Source organism: Protomyctophum bolini (assembly GCF_963924005.1).
Source record: "Protomyctophum bolini genome assembly, chromosome: 20".
Lineage (NCBI taxonomy): Eukaryota > Metazoa > Chordata > Actinopteri > Myctophiformes > Myctophidae > Protomyctophum > Protomyctophum bolini.
The window spans coordinates 12,835,006-12,857,779 of NC_137881.1; the positions used below are offsets into that span (position 1 = coordinate 12,835,006).

General features: G+C 43.0%; 1 protein-coding gene across 1 annotated transcript in view; it reads left to right on the forward strand.

The window, feature by feature from the left end:
* The first annotated feature begins 2,914 nt into the window (after positions 1–2,914).
* The window catches only part of LOC308335654 (serine/threonine-protein phosphatase PP1-beta catalytic subunit), a 28,885-nt gene continuing 9,025 nt past the window's right edge, over positions 2,915–22,774 (forward strand). The window contains exons 1-2 of the mRNA XM_080792761.1: positions 2,915–3,041; positions 22,220–22,351. Coding sequence (XP_080648887.1) covers positions 2,990–3,041; positions 22,220–22,351 — 184 coding nt within the window. The 5' untranslated portion in view covers positions 2,915–2,989. The remainder of the gene's footprint in view (positions 3,042–22,219; positions 22,352–22,774) is intronic.

A 22,774-nucleotide genomic window follows, 5' to 3' on the forward strand; every position in this document is an offset into this window, starting at 1 on the left:
TTTGAACAAAATTACTGATAACAAAACACTCCTTTTTTCCGTAGAAAAAAAGAGTATCTTTCATGATCCAGAGGAAGAGGAACTAGATTTAGGTATAGTTTATACAATACACAAATGTTCAGTAACAGGAACTATCCTACATGGAAGGGCTGGCGGGCCGAGCTTACAACGCCCATGCATGTCATCACGCTCATGTCGTGGAGGAATTCCCGATGCAGCTACGCCCGAATAGGTGTGTTGTCCAACCTCAATGTGTCTTCATGGCAGATCAGGTACAAACAAATCATCTCCATATAGAGCTCTAGACCGATTCACTATACCATATACTGTAGAGTTTGGGTTGAGGCAGCGAAACGATCCAAACTCATATAGGTGTGAGGGGGCCCAAACCGAGTATAATGTCTACTCTAAAGAATGCATATACCACGTGCACGTACCTACACATTTCTTGACTCCTCACTGCTGGTAGCCGAATGTACTAAAATACACATACCCTTACCCCTGTGCTGGGGTTTCTCAGATCTTTTTTTCTCCATCTGCCATGCAGGCACGCAGGGATGGCAAGTGTCTGTGAGACTGGAAAAAGACTGGACTGATCAGCAGCAGGCCAAAGACGTCCGGCCTCCATCACAACTTTTTCAAATTGAACTCTTGCTGGTGCTATCCTATACTATCCTATGCGCTATACATTTTGGCATAATAATAACTCAGTGTACGTTGTACAATCAAAAACTGGGTCTAATAATGACAATATAGCCATCTCCAAATTTGGGCAAGGTTTCATCCCGATCCGAAACCCATTGACTGCCATTATATAAATGTAGAATGAAATATATATATATATTAAAATATATATATATATATATATATATATATATATATATATATATATATATATATATAAAATATATAAACATATATACCAATTTGGCCCTCTGTGGTCTGGATCTGATATGACAGATGAAATTCATTATCCTATAAGCATTGGATTGACTCTGCTATGATTTGTATTAGAGATTTGTCTGGTAAAGAATCAAGATCTACCAAACATCAGGATAATAGGAACTGAAACAGTAAATGATGAGACTGACAACATGCACATGGCTCTGACTGACAGGATATAGTTGTAAATCATTGTAAGCCAAAAAATTGCTGTCTGTCTGTCTGTCTGTCTGTCTGTCTGTCTGTCTGTCTGTCTGTCTGTCTGTCTGTCTGTCTGTCTGTCTGTCTGTCTGTCTGTCTGTCTGTCTGTCTGTCTGTCTGTGAACCCATAGCCTGCAGGAACAGGCTAGTTACCATGGAGACAACAAGACAACACTGTCCAGCTGTGGAAGCCTGGTGACGCGACTGTCCAGCGTCCAAGCAGTAGTGTTGCCATGTCTGCTTATTATAAGCGGTCTGTGTGTGTGTGTGCGTGTGTGTGTGTGTGTGTGTGTGTGACTGTGTGTGTGTGTGTGTGTGTGTGTGTGTGTGTGTGTGTGTTGCAGAATTACAGTACGTTTCAAGTAGGCTACAACTCAAGTACAGTAGGGCCCACCATTTTCAATTAATCAAAACAATTAGAGACGTACGAATATACACAACTATAATATAGTTGTGTATATTTATACTTATATATTTATATTTATATTTATAGTTATATATACGTATATATAACTATAAATAAAATACGTATATATTATGTAGTTATATTATAGTCAAAACAGGAAATCGTCATAGAGGAGGTTAAAAAGGCAAAATAAACGATATACAGTGAGGGGGGAAAGGGGTGGGTGGGGGGGGCCAGTTTCGAATTGCAGCCGTCCGTAGGTGCCCTTTGAGAGCAGTTTTGAAGGAGTCACAGGATTTGCATGTCTTAATGACTGTTGGTAGGGCGTTCCACATTTTGGTGGCATAGGAGCTAAATTAATTTAGTCCCTTGTTTGTACCGAATCTGGGTTGCACATGAACCGTTGAACTCCCTCTGGTGTTGTGGGTGTGGACTTTGTTAACATTATGGAAGTATTTAGACAGGTACATGGGGTATCTTGATGGTGTAGCGAATCTTGTGGACCAGACCCATTCCAAGATGCTGTACTCTGTCCTCAACCCTAAGCCATTCCAGCCTGTCAAAGTGGGCAGGGGTGAGGTGGGTTCGGGGAGTGAGGCCAAGTAGTAGCCTGACCAGTTTGTTTTGGGAAGTCTAGAGTCTTGTTTTAAGGGCCTTAGGTGCTGTGGTACCACAGCGGTGCATAGTCTTGTACGAAGGCTCCTGTTAGGGTCTTCAAGGTGTTTTTGTTGACCAGTGAGGAGATCCTGTATAGGAATCTTGTTCTTTGGTTGATTTTTTTGATTATGTTGGTGGCCATTTTATCACCGGATGGAAACTAGGTACGTTATTTCATCTTTTCGTGTGATAATATTGTCACCCACTCTAACCAAGAAGCCATCTGTGAGATTACTATTTGATCCAAATGGATTCAGTTTTTCCCAGGTGTAAAGATAGTTTGTTATCAGCGAGCCAGGTGCAGATTCTACCAAGTCCAGAGCTGAGGGCCTTCTCAACCTGTCCAAATGTCCAAATGTCCACAGTAACAGTTTTTGTAATAACTTGTGCTTTCGTTTGAAATGTACCCATTCTGCATACTGTGAAATATTATTTTCAATCAATCAATCAATCAATCAATCAATCAATCAATCAATCAATCAATCAATCAATCAATCAATCAATCAATCAATCAATCAATCAGCATGTAGAATCCACTATTATTTTCAAATGGACGTAGGCTAGCTATAGTATTTACGGTAGTAGTCTTTTGGACTTGGTTTTCATAGTATATCAACCCTTGTTGCAAGAATCTGGCAACACTGCTGCCAAGCAGCCAATCATAGCCGCGTCTCGCCGGGCTATGGGGCCGTGTCCACTGTAGTCACACTGGTGTGTTGGTACAGCAGGGAAGCACTGACTCCACTCAGCAGTTAGTTACAACAGTACAGCTTTACTACAGAAATGGCGGAGGGGGAGTTGGACGTGGACTCGCTGATTTCCAGGCTTTTAGAGGGTGAGTTTGCAAACAAGCGACACTTCTTTAATTCCTACACATCATGTTGTTCGAGACGCTCTCTTCCTCCTCACCAAGGAAGGAACTTCTTCTTAGCTTTTAAATATTTTTGTCGCGACTTGCTTGGGGGGGACAAAACTGTCTTGCTTTTTGTCGCCTGTCTGTTTTTTGTTGAGTATCTGACTGTGGGTCACTAAATAATACAAAACACACCATGCAGTGACTAGGCATACCTTTGCTTTGCCTCTAACCACCATCTCTTTCTGTTTATTATTATTATGACACTTTTTCAATTCGATAAAGCTAAACAGTACTGTGTTTAGAAGTACCATTACATTACTCACAATCTTGTATGTACGAACATTTAGCGTCGTTTTAACATGTAATAACGGATGTATGCAGCCTGTTAACAACAGGATGACTGAGTCCTGGCTGGCTGCTATACTAAACAAAAGTTGCAGAAGGTTACTTTAATTAATACTGCCTAATGTTTGGCGGTGGAATTGTCTCCTCAAAATCCGCCGGTGGGCCTGTCTGTATTGTGGAATGAGGATCTTTTCGCTGTCCTGGCGCCCTTTGGCTATTTAACAATACTTACAAACAAATATACCATAACTATGATCATTCAATATTAAATGATTCATTAATAATAATAATCACGAATAGATTGGATCTGTTGGGTTCAGTAAAGGGGGCTGCTTTTACACAATAACTTTAGGGGGACTTTTCTATAGTCAAAATGTGAGATACATGCATACTTTCAGAGACTTTCACTTGATAGTGACAATAGCTAAGTAAGTAGTATACTCAACTTTAGTACTCTGGGACAACTGAGTGGTGAATGTTGCCTGTCGTTTCGTTGAGTTCTTTCATTTGACCCAGACCCAGTACATTTATCTGCATGGCACTATAGTCATACCAGAATAGGTAAAACTGTAACGGGGTGCCTTTTGTGTAACTGTTGTTGTTTTATTTTGCATTGTGCAAAGAAATCCCAGTGTCACTGTGTCATCTGTTGGCTCATCATGTCAACAGACGGGTCATGAGATTACGTAATGATGGCCTTTATCATTGCCGTTGTTGTCATCATTCAATTCATCATTCATGTCATCATCATAAAAGTTCCCACTTTTAGCTTGTGCTCCTTCCCAATGGAAGCACGGCCCACTTAATGTGTTTCCCGTGACTCAGCTGGTCAACAATGATTTGAAATGTTGGCATTTTTTCCATGTGAGGTACTGTATCTGATTTAGGGAGGAGATGGGTTTACTACTTGATCGTCTTAATCGCTTAAGCCCTAATTTTAGAATACTTTCCATCACATTTCACAGGCAGTGCATTGAAAGATCTGCTGCTATTTTTGAACATTTCTGCCTATAATGAGATGATGCCCAAATTAGGGATGATGTCACGTTAAAACTGGTTACAACACGTTACAAGCTCGGCTCCAGTTTAGACTTACACTTGTAACACTGCACAAGAAAGAGAGACTTTTACTTTAGCCGTGGCGGCAAGTGTTACTGTTGAACCCATTATTGTGCTTTAGCAGGTATACGGGCGATGTTGCAGGCAGCTGATGAGGCTAAATATTATATTTCTCATTTATGTGTTTCCCTCTCTGGTACAAATCAAACTCAAAAGGAGCACAAAGACAGCGATTCCAATTTCACTCAAGGCACAGGCGTTGAGTGAACTTGGACTGGTACAGACACTGAGTGGTGAACAAACATTATTGATTGATGGTCAGCGAACAAACGCATGTACACACACAGGAGGCACAGATGTATTTGGGAACTGGATCGAGTTACACTCGAAACACAAACACAAAAACAGCACTGTGATAATGAACAAACGTGGTGTGTGTGTGTGTGTGTGTGTGTGTGTGTGTGTGTGTGTGTGTGTGTGTGTGTGTGTACATCAACAAACACAGTGTGGACATGTCAATGACGTAACTTACTGTATTGTGTTAATTGTTATCGTTGTGGATTGACCTACACAACTTGTTCCATAAGTGTCCACTCACCTGATACAAGTTGTCACTAAGTAATTATCAATCCAGTGCTACTGGCATTTGTGTCCACATCCTGAGCTAAGACATGCCAGCTAGCTAGTTGGCTCTGTAGTTGGCAGGCTGCTTGTGTTTGTAATGCTATGCTGCGCTGCTGACGAAACCTTCACTGTGTTGTTCTGGCAGGATCTGACCTTAAAAGGCTTCCAGATGTGTTCTGTGTACATATACAGTAATGTATACTATACTCCCAAATCCATTGCTCCTCATCCACTCTAGTTTTGACCCCCATTGTAACTTTCTCCAGCCCTGGCAGTAAACCATCAGCAAGCATTCAAGCCAAAAAAAAGGGGGTGCACTGCATATATATGTTTGGTCCGACTACCAAATAGTCCGTCCGACAGCCTTCCTAAAACCCAACTACGGATAGGCCATAATTGTGTGTGCGTGCAAGATTCTGGACCTTTGTTTCTTCATTATAGAGCTTGCACTGGGTCTTTTTCACCAGGACAGGAATCCACCCATCTGAACGTGAAATGGACATACTGTGGTTTGCTTTCATTCCAACCTCTGGCCCTCACGAGGTTCTCCCCATGGCTTATCACTACTTAAGACAACTCTCCTGCCGGGTCACACTTTTTCTGTTATGCCACTTTCAAGTTGTTTCTCTGTCAAAAGCAATTCTGGGGACGTTCCCAATGTTGCCCTAGTATAGGACGGCAACGGGGTCTCCTTACTCTTTGAGCAGGGGTCTCCCTCATCTCTGACTGCACTGTATTGGTGCCAGTCACACACACGCGCATGCACACGCACGCTGAGGCGTGCTCTCTGATCTCCCATTAAATGTCAACAGGCGCAGCTGTCCCTGGTAGTAATTACCTACCCTTTCAGTGACACACGCAGAGGGAGGAAAGAGTTTCAGAATGACCCCCTGCGTACAGTAGACCGACCGACACGCAATAGTCCGACACCCTGGCCTGCCCTGGCCTAAACCCTAACCCTAACCGCATGCGGAAGCCACGGAGTGAGTCTTAACCGGCCACGCGTGTGTCTTAACCGGCCACGTATGTCGGAGCCACGGGTGAGTCTTAACCGGCCACGGGTGAGTCTTAACCGGCCATTTATGTGTCTTAACTGACCACGTATGTTATAGATATTAAAAAAAGAATCACACCCGTGTGAAGTGAAGGGCGCTCTTATCATCGTACATCATCTCATTCCGGCCAATCACAATTGCCGTCCTCACCTTCGTCATCAAGGTGAGGACAAGCTCATAGCGCGCCACCGAGTGGCGCGCTATGAGCTTGTAGGTCTGCTATTTTTGAAATATCGAAGAGCGACTGACATAGAAGACATTTTTTGAATCTGATCTCGGGTCAGAATGAAAACTGTCAGGATGTAGAAGACATTTTTAGAATCTGATCTCAGGTCAGAATGGATTTTAATGGCAAGATGGCCACCATGTGAATATATAAAATCTATAGATAGCAGTCGGCAGTGAGCGAGCAAACTGTCAATCTGGTCAGTGTGCTGCCATGGCCGACAGACCTAACCTGATCTACTGGCAACACTGCTAGCAGTCAGAGCCACTTGCTGACCGGGGTGTAAGTACCTAAACAAGTGCCTCCAGGTTTTGCCTGTCATTGAATACTGCGCGCATGCAATTACGCTGTTAAAGGTGGTGTTAAATAAATAAATAATAATTGAATGCTCTATTCCGAGAGTAATCATTGCTGTTTGTCCAGTAACGGGGGTCTATCCATTTCCCCAGTTCTTTAGTAGACAGAAAATTACTTTTCAGGTCTGGGAAGGGAGAAGAACTTAAAATGTATGTATAGTCAGTGTTCTACATTTACATGCAAAACTCAAATCTTTCGTCAGTGTTAACTAAGTTTACTGTTGATTGATGCCAAGTAAGTCACTTTGACTACCATGGGATGATGTCATACCCAACCTTTGAGCTGTGATGTAAGTGCATCTGACGATGACTTTCACACTGTGCTCCATCATTGCTTTTTACTGTTGCATTGAATGCACAGATGAGATGTGATCGGAGCAAAATGCCGTTGGTCCATTCAACTATCCAGAGTTCGTGCAAAATCTGCAGTTTATTAATTCTTTTTAGCACCATTCGTGGTGTGTTTCAGCCATGTGTATATTTCCAGACACTCTGGACTGAAAGATCAGTTAGTTTTATTTTTTATTTTATTTTTTCACACAGGAAAACTAAACAGGCAACAACAGTCTTTTATGCCATGCCATTATTGCAGTCCATTGTGACGATTTATATTTTTATTAGCCTAATAATTATAAATTCTGTGGTTTAGTTACTGGTCAAGATGGTTATCAAGATGCAGGCCGATTTTAAATTCTAATTGGCCAATCTATTGCCTCGTTCCCCCCTTATTTGTATGTATTGGTATGTGACAGTCATCCATAGAAAATGTTCAAACTTTGTGTTTATCATCATACACACCTGCCTGCATGCATGGATGGCGCAGATGATGGTACAGACAGACAGACAGACAGACACACACGTACTGTACGGACTGTGTTGCTTTGCAGTTGTTTGTTGACAGGAGGTGACTTCTGCCTTGGGTGACATACCTACAGTCCTACACTACCTGATCTATATACTGACAACAACTTCTGCTAGCTTTCAACCCAATCGCTCCTGCTTTACTTGTCGCTGACTGGTGTGTAAGTAGGTACCGGTACCTTAGTTATGTGTATTCAGGTTTCTTTTGTGCATCTACGGACATGCACATGCAAATACGCTGTTAAACTGGGAATGGTAAATGGTTTATGGCAGGAGGAAGGAACCCAGCTGGTTTACATGTTTTGGTTAAAACTGAGGCTCTGGCTCAAGATTCCTCGTCCTGTAATTTGTAAGAACTTTCAGGGTGTTACTGTTCATTTCAGTTTGGTAGGGCACTAGTCTAGCATTTCAATGAATGAAATGATTTAATCGTTTCTCCAGAAATGTTTCCCTGTCCCACACTTGGCATGTGAATACTTCCTGCCTCAGGCAAGACCACTTTAGGTTGTGTAGTTAACTTGCCATGATGTAACTCCAAATGTTGACAAGAAAAAAGAAAAAAAAAACTCCATTGATTAGAAATAGAAAGTTCTAAATATGCTCCACGACATTGGCTTACATTGTACACTAAAACAGCTCTCAAAGTAATTATTTTAGCACATAAATGAACACAAACAAAATTAATTGAGGCACATCACCAAACCCAAACAACATTTTTGTCTGAATCAACTTCGTTGAATCGTTTGTGTTCATGTACTGTACGTGCTTAAAGAGTGATTTGAGAGGCTCAGCGTACAATGTAAATCAATGAGGATCATATTTTGAATTATCAATTTCTAATCACTGGAGCAATTATTTTGTCATTCTTGTCCACATTTTGGGTTACAACATGGCAAGTTAACTACACAACCCAAACATCTACCAAAGTGGTTTTGCCCTTTATTCTATATCCGAGAGACTGGGCCTGGCTACGTTATGTATGTCTATGTTGTGCAATGAACTATAACATCAGCCCTGTGGAATGTACAATTCACATGCACGACGAAGTCTCTGTCTTATCATGACCATGTCAGCTTCTGCTTAGCTCAACCCGTCTGGCTTGTGTCCCTGACCCACAGGCAGCGGTATAATTTATGGCCTCGGAGAGACACTTGCACAACGATGACGCTGTGTGAGGTCATAATGGCACTCCAATATTTATCGCCCCATGATGTCATCGGTGCTCAGCTGATGGCTGCCTCATCACAAACTGTGATTTCATGGCTGTGGTGGTTGGTGCTACAGCTGGCCTTTTCAGTTTAAAAACATAAAGTCTTATCATAGATTATTTTGATCGTTTCCCCTTTTTTCCCACTTGCCTCCTGCTGTTTTTAATTGTTTTTAAATGAACGTGCAGGAGTGGTGTTCGAATAAAACAACTGTAGTTTATCAGCACAACTTTATTGTCTGCACCACGCCATTCCAACTTCACAACTGCCCCCTTCCGGTCCCCCCCTTCATCAACGTCCCCCCGTTGCCTCACAGTGCAACACATGTCATCTACACTGGTCATAGATAACAGGAAACATACAGTAACATACAGTAACAGTGTATCTGCGTGTAGGAGAGCCAGGCAGGGATGGGAGTTGAATTTCTCTCCAGTGTGCCCGGCGGGCTCACGCCCACATGTATGGCCTCTGCTTGACCAACAACAGGACCTCTGTCCAGTCCACCCGCACCCTCCCACAGGTGGCCCCCTGGCCTTCCACGGGCTTAATGTGGCACAATCAACACCACGGCTCCATAGTAAAGCCAAGGGAGTGGTTTAGCCGAGCAAGCGATAGAAAGTGGCAACGAACACCCAGAGCCATTTTGTCGTTTATTTTTACGGGGTGACGTTACGGCCTTGCCTTTTAGTACCTCGCCTAGTGCAAACCCATAAAGTATATGGGTGATGCTGCTCTGTACAGTAAGAGTTGAATGTACTGTTTTAGCTCCTAAAATGGACTTATCCACCAAACTGCTGTAAAAAGCTGTATTGGCCACGCTACCTGCATCCCAACTCTAGTCTAGTAAGTCAGCACTTGACTTAACTTTTATAAAAGCCACCATAGGCCTATTACAAGGGCCTGCACATTCCAGTTGGATAAGAACATGACACGATATCTAATGAATATGGCATGACCGTGTTAAGAGACTTTACACTCCTAATTTACTGTAGATGGGCACATCACAAGTCTGGGGAAATTAGGCGAGACAATGGATGGCATTATCCTGTTGATGATGTCATTATGAAGGCACCTTTTGAGTGCATTCGTGATCCACGTCTGGACCTTGGACCCCCCCTTCCCTTCCCTTCCCCCAATGCAATTCCAGCAAAGAGTTCCATGGTCCCTCGTCATTGTTGTTGTTGGTTGGTGATGTGGGTTGCCACTGTGTTGGTGGTGCTTCTGGGTGCTAGCGTGGCACACTGTTGTGGAAGAAAAACAATGGCGTGGGCTGTTTGGCTAGGAGCGCTCTCCCCCTGGCACCAAACATGGCACAGAGGAGAGCTCAACCCGGGATGGATGCCTTTCCAATAAACCACTCTCATTCTTTTTCTTTCTCTGTCTCCCTTGCTTTCTGTCTCCCCCACTCCGCCTTAATGCTCTCTCTCTCTCTCTCTCTCTCTCTCCATGTTCTGTTTGCGCCTCTCCCGTCCCCCCTGTTCCCCTATTTATGTCTCTCTCTCCTCTCAATTTCACTCTTTCTTTTGCTCCACAAAGCGGCTATTCACTCGTGGTGCTTAAAAGGCGAACAAGAAGTCCTCAGAGAAAGTGAGCGGGGCGCTCCGAAAAAATGCCATTGCAAGTGGGGACTTCTCTCTCCAGCCCAGAGTCACTCACTGTGTTCCCAGTCCACTGAGGGGGAGGGGAGGGGGGGGTCACTGTTTTCCATCGAGAACTGCGTGGGAGAGAGAAGGATGGATAGATAGATAGTGGGCTGGAAGAGTGTAGTAGGGCTGGCTGGACCACTGCCCAGACGGAATGGTTGGGGGGGGGGGAGGCAGTGAGCTAAAAAGGAAAGGTCAGATGGGGCATCTCTATGGCGGTACGCAGTGAACCGCGGACCAAAACAACCGCACCTGCTTAGTGCTTACTAGGGCTGGGTGACTGGACTTCAAATCAATATCCCTGACTATTTCACGCAATTAAATGAACGCGTGAGCTTGTAGATTGGCTATTTTCTCAGTTTATGTAAGCCGCCATTGTACAATGGAGTACGTACAACAACAGGGTTAAGTTGTCAATCAGACTAATTAGTTTAATTGATTATTTAAAAAAAATAATCTATTTACATATTTTTGTGTCTTTGCTCCTCGATTATTAACCTACATGATTAAGTCACTTATTGGTCACTTCTGAATATCAGTTTCGATATATTTCATTTATTCTTAATAACGCGTGTCCGTCCAGCAGGCAGTGGTTTTGAATATCTTTGCTCTGTGATAAAGTTTTTACTAGAATCGGCCTCAGTCATAAAAAATAGGAATAGACTAGACTTGTGCAATTGTGACATCACAAGTTTTTTTCTGACCAATGACAAAGCTTCTAGGAACATCTTTGAATGCAGATTGCGGCCCCTAGATGTGTCACATAGACTGAATGTTTTTGGGAGCGTTCTCTACCCATTGTCTGAATACAAAAAAAGGAAAAAAGGTCATTCAAATTTTGACATTATTGCTTAATACCGTCATAATTGTTGAATTTACACTTGCTGAAAACAGCTATTTTCAGCATGCAACCAAGTGTCAAATTACATATACTATGGATCTCGTCTTGTCCACTAGTCCCTTCCTAACATTTTAGTCTGTTTTTTATTTGTTTGACGAAATTATCTTATTTAGTCTTGCTTTACGAAATCAACACTGCTTACTTCACCCTGTTTACTTGTTTATAGGAACGCACTGACGTTGCTAGCTGCAGTTGACAGCCTTTTCATTGTTGTGGCCCATCCACCCTACCCATCCATCCACCCCTGATGGATGTAACCCTGGCTTGTGTTGCATTGCACACAGTGCGCAGTGCAGTGCAAAAACACATTTATATTACTTAACCCTAGAATACTAAACTTAACTTTTGTCAGACCATCACTAAACATAGGTACAGTATATATTTTACCCAATGTACAGTAATATATTCCATAAATAAAAAGAATCTCATCAAAATATATTGAAGTACAGGCAGCAATAGATGGCAACTCGAGGCACTCTTCTTTAATATTTCATCATGACTTTCACAAAATAATGAAAAATAGATATCGTGGGAACTGGGAACGGAGTCATTTTCGGATTTCTCCAGCTTCCGCATACTCTCTGCCTATGACGGGCCAGACTCCTCCAGACTCATACTCTCTGCCTATGACGGGCCAAACTCCTCCAGACTCATAGCAGGGAGGAGGAGGTGTCATTGAATCCACGTTAGTGTTGACTGCATGCACCGGACATTTTTTTATTCATTCATTTGATACATTTTGATTAATTCATATTGCCCTCAAAATAGAAGAGAAGTTAGAGAAGTTTGATAACACTGCACATCTTTTGATTTTTGATTAATCCGTTCTCAAATATTCTATTAACGTCTAGGTGTGCTGTGCCCATTTCAGCACGGCTTGAGAGCTTATTTCAACCAATTGCCTGTAGTATACCTATACACTTTTTTTTCTTAGCTTGTCTTGCAAGACAAGCCAAGAAAGAAAAGTGCACCAGCCAGGGCAAAGAAATGTCTGCAGGAAACCCTGGTTATGTGTCTGGCCAAAGCCAGCCTAACTTCCTCCTTCCCTCTCTCCATACGAGCCGCATATCCATATATGGTTTCATCACCCCCCCCCCCCCCCCTTCTCTGGAACTCCTCCTCGCTGCTCCGACACACTTGATTGAGTGAACCCTGCTCTTTTAAATTAACGGAAAACACATTGAACCTTTCACAGAGTATTCAGCCTAGTAGGACGCGTTTGGAAATGATGGCTTGGCGCACGACTAGTTCCCCTGCTCGACAGCAGTTAGTTGCTCCTCTGTGCTGCTGTATGCATGTCTTACTGGATTATTAAACCAGTTCCAACTTCCAACTGCCGTATTAATGGGAAACACATCCGGGGCCTTAGGCTTAGCCCAATTGACCGATGGTTTTGTCCCCGTTTTTCCACTAAATGTAAAAATCCTGGCCATTCTGGGGTTGAGTGCGTGGGCCAAAACGCTCCAGAGTAAAGCGAAGTATACCCATGAACCTGAGGTACTGCAGCAGCCCTTCGAAATGTCACAGACCACCTTGTGTTCCCTCTCATTCTAAGCTGCTTAACGGAGTCCACATTAACACTCACAACCACTATTGTATATTGTTTACACACACTTGTTTTTAGGCTGTGTCTTAAAACCCTTTTTTTTAGACCTGATCTACAAATGTCTTCTAAAGACAGTTTTCTGAAAAACCCATGTTTCTATGTCAATCGTTCTCAAACTATTTCATGTCAACGACCCCCAAAATTATATGTAATCGGCCGCCGACCCCCCATCTGAAAATATGTTGTTCCAGGGACCACCGTAGTGTGGCACTCTGTTGTAGATCTGCTATTTTTCAATAGCTAAAGTATAACACAATCCTTGAAACACCAAAAGGTGTTCCCATCCAGAATCAATGGGTTTAACATGATTTTATACAGCAGAGGAATGCTGTATGTTTGCGTAAGGCAACAACAGATGAGCCTTTTGTAGTCAAGGATCCGAGAGTCCGCAGTCAACCAGTCCTCCTCCTCCTCCAGCCCGGAGAGAACAACTCTTTGGAGGTCGGAAGAGGTTGGAAGCATCCGTGGTCTGTGTGGAATGTAGCGAGTCCCAGGGGAGAGCCACGAGGGAGGGCTGCCCTCTTGGCGTCAGTGCCGCGGTTCACTGGCAAGCAGTAGTGGAAAAAAAGTTTTACTCAAGTAAAATTATCAATACGTCTGCAATATGAAGAAATACCTCGTGAGTCGTTACAACTGTAAGTCCGGGATTCAAAGAGAGATGAGTGAGTGAAAACGTATGGCTTCCCAGTTCTGGCTCCAGAACTGTATGGAATGAACTTCCCATTGCAATCAGAACTGCAGACTCACTCCCAATCTTCCGCCGTAGTTTGAAAACCCACCTCTTCAGACTCCCATCTTAGCCCGTAGCACTTGCACTAGCCTCGACAACGATTTCATGTGGACATAGCCCTCTATAGTGTATAGTCATAGTTTCACTGTACAGATATGATATTCTGCTGTCAGACAGATGTTAGGTTCTTAGCTTGCATATGATCCTTGATTACTATTTATATGTATTTGATGTATTGCCATGTGTTGTTCTTGCTAATGCTTACTGTAAATTGCCCTGGATTAAGAGCGTCTGCTAAAGGCCTAAATTGTAAATTGTATGCCTATGTTCAGCTTGAAAGTGTCAGACTGACCCAGCAGCCCTCCCCCCATCCCACCCAGCACAAGAGCCTGTGGTCGCACGCACACACACACGCACGCACGCACGCACGCACGCACGCACACACACACACACACACACACACACACACTCCCAAAGGAGCAGAGCAGCACTGCCAAATTAGGAGAGATGAATTGGAACGTGGCATGAATCCTAAAGCAAGACTCTGTTGAGACCAGAAGTACCAATGCTGCACGAGAATCAGCTTCTAAAACTAAGCTTGCATAAAGTCAGGTTCCACATCTGTTTCAAGGACCTCGGGTCTCATTCTCAGTCACCTCCTGTAGGCAAGCCCTGGTGACACTGACTCCCACATAGTCCACTCGCGTAGCCAGAGAACTATTCCACAATCTCCGAATGCTATGTAGAGTCTGGACGTTTACACCCGTCAAATGTACATGATGAGTACATTATAGTGGCTAGTATAGTGTCTAAAATCGTGAGATATTTTGTCAATTTTGGAAAGCACTCATACTGCCGTAACTGTATGTAAAGGTTATTTTCCTATGATGCCATTCTAATTAATACATTACAGTAGCGCCGGTGGCTCAGGGGTAGAGTGGCTGGATGGCAACCATCAGTTCGAACCCGGGCTCCCCCAGAGTTAGTGTCGAAGTGTCCTTGAGCAAGACTCTGAACCCCTAATTGCTCCTGATGTGCTGGTTGGTGCCTTGCATGGTTTCCGCTGCCATCGGTGTATGAATGTGCATGTGAATGGACAAAAAAAAAGATGGCGTCTACAGGGTAGGTCTTGCCCAGTGTGATCGGCCTGGGGCAATGTGCATTGCAAAGGCAGATTAAAGGCTGGCTACGCAAGGCTATTTTTACCCTTAGCCCCTGTGAATACCTGCATGTTGATGGATGGAAGTGTTGCCTCTTGCCTGTTGTGTAGTTACGTGAAGCACGGGTTGGTGGAGATGCCACCCGACCCGTCTGCAAACCAACTCCTCCATCACAGCTACAACACTCAAACATTTTCAGGGTTGCAGTGACCTGGTGATCGGCTCTGGTACGACACACACACACGCACACACACACACACACACACACACACACGGCTGCATATACAAACTTATGAAGCGGCACACTCTGCAGACATGACAACAGCGCTTTGGGCTATACTGTAGTTCCAAACATTGGAACTATCCCATTGAATTTGAGATAGAATGAGCACTTCCGCCCATTCCATTGTTATAACGGGAGTCAACGCTGTTGTCGCCACTCTCTTACTAGATTACTCTGCAGTCCCAACTCTGACAAGGAGGGCCAAGTGCTTCAATGTTGGCCAGCCATTCTGGAGGCTTGGGGCTGTGTGTGTTGTCCATGGCATTTAGTCTGTCCTATGGTGAAAGGAGATCCTCCCAGACTGGTGTGACTTGCGCTGCTAGTTGTGGTCATAAAGAGGGGGGGGTCAATGTACTGTCTGGGTGTTCTCTCCCATAGTTCAGGCCTCTCTCTCTCTCCTCTAGTCAGCTGAGCCAACGCAGCCCTGTAAGCACGTCACATCACCGGCCAGCTGGGAGGGAGGGAGGGAGGGAGGGGCGAGCAGAGGTGTGAATTTGACTCCTGGAGGCACTGCTACTAGCATGCATGCACACACACACACACGCACACACACACACACACACACACACACACACACACACACATGCACACACTTTGGTACAAACTGTCCTTTATGTTGTTGTTGTTGTTTACTGAAGATTCAATTCAAAATGCAAAAGCTGTGTACGATCAGGGAATTCAGGGGAAAAAGGAAAACGCGAGCCCCAACCCCCCCCCCCCCCCCCCCCAGTACCTTCATCCTATTAAGCTCAAATTGCACCTTTATAAACTAAACGTGTTGTATATTTAATGGAACATAGCCTACTGTGAAGTTGTTCACACAAAGTTCACCTAACTTTGCTACTATAGAGTGTCGCAGTCCCTCCCCCTTTCAGAACGACGAGTGGCCCAGGAAATGAATCCCAATGCATTTTTCCCATACGCATTTCAAAACGTTTTTATTTTTTATTTTAAGCGTTGTACGAAGCCAACTCTTGTAGTGACAAATCATGACAACACACACAATATTTTGGACCAAACAAATAATTACAAAGAAGAAAAACAACAAAAAAAGTGTTGTAACCTGCCGTTTTTTACTACTTTCTAATTCTTTGTTTGGCCCGAAAGATTGTGTGTGATGTCATGATTTCTCACGACAAGAGTTGGCTTCGCACAACGCTTAAAATAAAAACGTTTTGAAATGCGTATGGGAAAAATGCATTGGGATTCATTTCCTGGGCCACTCGTCGTTCTGAAAGGGGGAGGGACTGCGGCGCTCTATACTCTTTTTTTTTTTTACTCTTTGTTTGATCTTTTTTTTTCACTCTATATTCTGCTGTTTGATGTTGTATTATATATTTGCTGCTGCATTGTCTGAAGGAAGCTAAACAAAAATAAGTCTCACTCTTATGTACCTGTACACAAGATGTAACCATAAAGCACAACCTTGAACCTTAGCGCACAACTGCCAATCTGCCATCTAAATAAGTGTTCAGAAGAAATACAAGGCTACACCTGAGTCCCCCCTCGCGTAAATAATCCGGGAGCATGTTTGCAGCCAGGTGCTGCGTGGCACTCGAACCTTAGCACAGGTCATTGTTGTAACTTGTACTTGGGGCATGTCTAGCAGTATAAACCTACAGCCAGTGTTTTTGGCAGCAAGTTTTAGTCATAGTCTCTTGAATAGTTTTAGTCACCTGGAATGTTTTAGTGTTAGTCTAGTTTTAGTCGACTAAATGTCATGCAATTTTAGTCTAAATCTACAGTTGATTTAGTTGACTAAAATGTATTTCGGCTGGCCTGGATGGTGTCGTAATGAATGATTTTACACAAATAGCCGATCTACAAGCTCACAACACGTCGCAGCACGGCGCGTTTTGAGCTTGTAGATCTGCTATTTTCAGTATGCAACTAATTGTAAAATGACTTATACTGGATCTCTTGTCCACTATAGTCCCTTCCCAACATTTTAGTCTAGGTTTTATTTGTTGACTTAATTGTCAGTATAGTCTTAGTTTTAGTCATCATAGCTTCGTTTTTATTTAGTTTTCCTCAGTGAAAAAAGGTAGTCGACAAAGATTTTTCGTCTTGGTTTTAGTCAACGAAAACAACACTGTCTACAGCCCAACACCTGCGTGTTCAGGACAGGTAGGGTACACGCCGCTCGCTAGAGTTGTCCCGAAACGATGTTTTTATAGTATCTGTGTCACCTTAGCTTAACCATTATTTTAAACTGCCGCGCTATGAGCACCGCTATGAGTGCCGCGCTATGAGCTTGTAGATCTGACTGCTTTTTTTTCTATTGTGAATGTGTGGACATTTTTTATATATATTCTGTCGTTACGTTTTTAACTTGTATATCTTTACAACATATTTCCAGATGTGGGTCGGCTGGCCAGTTGCATATCATTTTTAGGTTCCTTGACAGTTGACATGAAATAGTTTGAGAACCACTGATATAGAATCATGATTTTTAGAAGACATTTGTAGAATCTGGCCTCAGGTCTTGTGTGTTAGAGAGGATGACAGACGGGGGGAAAAGCAGCCGTATGTTTGTCGTGCCCTGCCTGAGGCCTCCGGGCAGAAATAGCAGGGTCACGTTGCACATGTCCCCAAACAGGGCCGTCTACAGCGCATGTGAAATGTCTTTGCAGACGCAATGTGGCACAAGACACTGAAGTCACCTGCAGGAATCTGATCTGCATTCACTTCTGGCAATCATTCAGCTAGCTTGCTTGACCACTTAAACCAGGGGTGCCCAAAAGGTCGATCGTGATGTTCCAGAAAGGCTATGCAGGTAGAACCACATGTCATGACATGGCCCTAAAAAAATATATATATATTATTAATAATGAAATATCACAAAACTCACAACTTGATTGCTTGACATCGAGAAGGGCCTGTCGGCTCCCTTTACAGCTTCTACAGTAGGCAAACCCACAACATTAGAAATTAAAATGTACAAGGCAAAGAACCCCCGAAAACCTATCACTTCTATACAGAATGGGAGTAAGACAATTTCCCCCCCACTATTTCACATTCCAAGTGTGTTTGTTTGTTTGTCTTGTATGTAACGCCTGTGCTGCTATTCCAAAGCCTCCTCAGGTAAAACATTTCTGGTGGGTAGATCTTTTTGAACTGGTCATTTTGAAAGTAGTTCTCAAGTCAAAAAGTGTGGGCACCCCTGGGTTAAACCCCAAGTGACTTTTCTGTTTTCGCTGTACTTTAAATATCTTCGCTCAAAATTGTTTCCCCCAGAATATGGACACTGAGGTTTAAGTGGTTAGAAATCTAATTTCTCACAGCATAATATTCTTTTAATTATGTTAGACTGATTCATGGCAAACGCCCGTCCTCCCCTGGCTGTCAGTTAGGAAACCGACATGGATTTGACTCAATTATCTTATCTGATATGCTTATTAAGTGCCTTTTAAATGCACACTAGTCACTGTTTCTGCCTGACACCGTGGTGTCATCTAACACAGTGGTTCCCAAAGTGGGGTCTGGGGGTCCTTGAGGGAGTTCCAGGGGGTACCCAGCTAAATGACAGTTTGGAACCAAATGGACCCTTTTGGGTCTGTAACTCAGGAGCATCATTAACATTGATTTTACATATAAAACTGGGGTCCCAGAGATAGAAATACCATTCAATGGGGGTCCATAGACTAATGCATGTCAAACTGGGGGCCCTTGAAATTAAACGGGTTGAGAATGACTGCTAGAGCCGTAAATATATTCTCTTATGGGGGGTCCCTGGCATATAATTTCAAATGGGGGTCCACAGGGCTAATTGGTGTCAATTTGGGGGTCTTTGACATGAAAACGTTTGGGAACCACTGATCTAACAAGCTGTGGTCTTATAGGGCAGTGGTTTTCAACCAGTGGTCCTTGGAGGCGTTCCAGGTGGTCCCCACCAGCTAAATGATAACCAAATGGACCTGCTTATTACGGTAGATATTTCGTGTCATTTTATGCTCTCAAGAGTTAAATTAGTTGATTGTAGTAGATTTTTTGCTATATTTGAATTGAAATCCTGAATTATTATGTTTTGCAATTTTTTGATTGGAATCCTGAAAAGTAACAGAGCATACTTATGTTACCTTTAGGAACTTAAATGCAAATACATTGGACATAAAAAAGGTCAATAATATTGTATTACTAGTCATTAAGCTACTAATGGAGGCATTCATTAAGCTACTAATACAGATGGTAGCGTCGCCCCATTGGCTCTATAGACTGAAGTAATTAAAGGGGGTCATGTTTGCATGTTTGAAATTATAGCAGCTGAAATCAATGATATATCAGTCAGTATTCTGATATTAACCTGCAGGCCGCATTAAGTGATGGTGGTGGCATGTGGCCCCTGGGCCCCCAGTTACCCATGTATGCGGTAGTGGCAGTCAGTTCCTTGTGGTTCTCTCCCTGTGGGGAGAGGGAGAGGGAGAGGAGGGACAGTGATGCTGTTTGAGGAGTATGAGACTTGTGCAGTGAGAAGATCTGTTAAGCCATTAAACCAGTAAATCTGTGTAACCACTTTTAGCCATTTTTTTATGCTCTGGCTATTAAAATAAATATCATATCTACAAGCACACAGTACGGCACGAAGTGAAGCGATATGAGCTTGTAAATCAGCTGTTTTAGAAAAAAACGTGACGAAAAAAAACGTTGAATATAAGGCTAACTGCCTTCATCAGGGTGACTAACAAGATTGCAGATAAAACATGGCTTTTATAGGGAATTACATTACAGGTTAATTACCGTACAGATTGGTGGCGGGCTAACAAAACCACACCAGAAAACTTACCAATTTACCCATTTAGGACGCGTCTGTGTCAGTTTTTAACTCAACTATTTGCTTCTGGGGGGTCCCTGGAACAACATATTTTCATATGCGGTCGTGGCCAAATAATGTCATTCTGGGGGTTCTTGACATTAAATAGTTTGAGAACTACTGATATAGAAATCTGTCAGGATTTAGACATTTTGTAGAATCTAGTGTCAGGTCTAAATGGGTTAAAAACACACAAAAAAAGAGAGAAAAACTGTAAGAAAAACAAGAAGAAACTGTCACTGAGCAGGAAATGACATCACAGCAGGTTCAGCAATGTTTTTTTTTTAATGTTCTATAATATCTCAATGAGCAATCTAATCATCCAAGTCGTGGTATTTCAAAGGATTCCATCATTCCTAATATAACATATTGTAGTATATCCGGAGCAATTATGCAATGATTCTTCCAAAAATAGCTGTAATCTGTGACGGGGTCAACAACACTCCCATCAGTCCATGGCATGTAGAGAGAGTTTCCTAACCAAACCCAAACGCTCTGCTCTTGTCCTCCCTCTTAAAGAACAGGAAGTTTTCTTCTCTCCAAAAGAGAAAACCCCTCATCAAGGCCGACTCTGCCTACTGCAGCTATTTCTGGCTCTCCTGCTGTTGGCTAAACCCTCGCCTCCCGTATTTAGTGTGATGTTCCTTTCTAAACTCAACACACGAGGATGCTTACTCACACCAAAGTCCTTGTATAGCGGTGCCGGCCCACGGGTGAACAAACTGAAGAGAGGGAGTCATGGACAAAAACAAGAAAGTGGCACACGCTGATATTGTCAATACGCCAATATTTCTAAACTCGCCAAAAAAAAAGGCTGCGCTCGGCGTGTTATCATGGTAAACATGGCTTGAAAATAAAAATCACACCCGTGTCAAGTGAGGGGCGCTCTTATCATCGTACGTACATCATCATGATGTAACATGGCGATTTGTTCAGACACATAAGACGTAGAATCGTAGATTCTCCATTCATTGTCAATGGGAATTTAACTTTGTGTAGGACCGAATTATCGATTTTAATTTTAATTCCCATTGACAATGGGCCCTTCAAAATAAAAACTATTACAGAGTATTATTTTTTTAATGATTTTTTTTGTGGCTTTCGCCTTATTTATTTTTATTTTTATTTTTATAGAGGGACAGAGACAGTAGGCTGACAGGAAATGGGGAGAGATATAAGAGGCCGTCGGGATCGGGAGTCGAACCCGCGGCACACTGCCAGACTGGATTACCAGCCAAGGTGCCTGGACCGCTGAGCCACAGCCCAGGCCTATTACGGAGTATTATTCATGGATCAAGAGACAGACACTGAGTCTGCGTCCTTGTGCACTCTGTAGCTGTGAATGGTAGTGATTTCTGGCCCATACCGAGTCTGACGATAACTGATGTCGACCTTGCTATTATGGTCAATTGTCCTTTCTGAGCCTATATACGTACAGTACACTGAATTTGAAAAAGCCAAAGCTCTATACAAAATCGTTTTTCAACGACAACAAAATATTGTATAGTTTTGGATCTCATCAAAAGGTAATGCTGAATAAATAATGGGCCTGGAGATGAAAATGGTTGAAAACCACTGCCCTGGACAGTGCTATGGCTTTGGCCGGAGACAGCTGTTATTATTAGCACTATTAGCCTATTAACTGAGTCTAGCCTCACACTAACCTAACATGTTTTGGAATATTAGTGGGCTTTTTCTGACCCCTTCTAGACAGCCAAGCTCCTTGCTTCGGTGCCACAGTGCCTAAAATGTCATGTCTTTGAATGGCTGGATTTGTTTGCAAACCTTGTGCCTCCACTTAACCTCCACTGCAGGCATCGCATGATGATAGAGAGGGCTTGCTTTGAAGAAAATAAAAGTTGTATACAAGGTTGACTCACTTGCTGCTCGCGTACAGCCAGAACATGTTGCCTGTGAAATGATGTGCGACTCAGACTGTGTCGGAGACAGAGGGCCCTATTTTCGTCGGTGCTAAACCCCTTATCCCTAAACTCCTTTGCCTTTTATACTATTTTGAAAAACCTTTTTGAATAGTTCTAATAGCCGATCTACAAGTTCACAAGCAACGTGTTGGTGTAGTTCGGCTAGTCGAATTGTTTTTAATGGTTTTTTTTGTTAAATGGCAAAGAAATTTAGCGATAAGGGGTTTAGCACTGACGAAAATATGGCCCAGTATAATAATTGATTTCAGAACTTTAACATGCAATTTATAACGTGACGTTCTCCGTTCTTCTCTCCCTGTCTGTTCTCCCACCCTCTCTTCTCTGGTTTCCGCCCCCCTCCCCCGCAGTGCGAGGATGTCGACCAGGGAAGATAGTCCAGATGACGGAGGCCGAGGTGCGCGGCCTTTGCATCAAGTCCCGGGAGATCTTCCTCAGCCAGCCAATCCTCCTGGAGCTGGAGGCACCGCTCAAAATCTGTGGTCGGTACATAACATACATTCCCCACCTTGCCTGTTAACATTTAGACCGGAGGAAACTCACCCAAAGAAAGGCTGTGCTCGGCGTGTTATCATGGTAAACATGGCTTGCTCCTCTATTTTAGAGGGTCACGGTCTGAAAAGCAGTGGTTTTCAACCTTTTTCATATCAAGGTCTATTATTTATTCTGCATTTGAGCCACAGATGAAAATTTAGCCTCTCAGACCCAAAACGTAAGAATATTCTTTTTATCGTTGGATAAGATTTTGTCCACAATGAGACAACAGACAGGCGTTAACAATTATTAATTATAACAATTCTTGTACATTCTCTAATTGTGTAGACTTCTTGTAAATTAAGTAATGCAGATGTTTAACAATAATTTAACTCGATTTGGTTACCAACCCTCCCATCATTTAGCCGGGG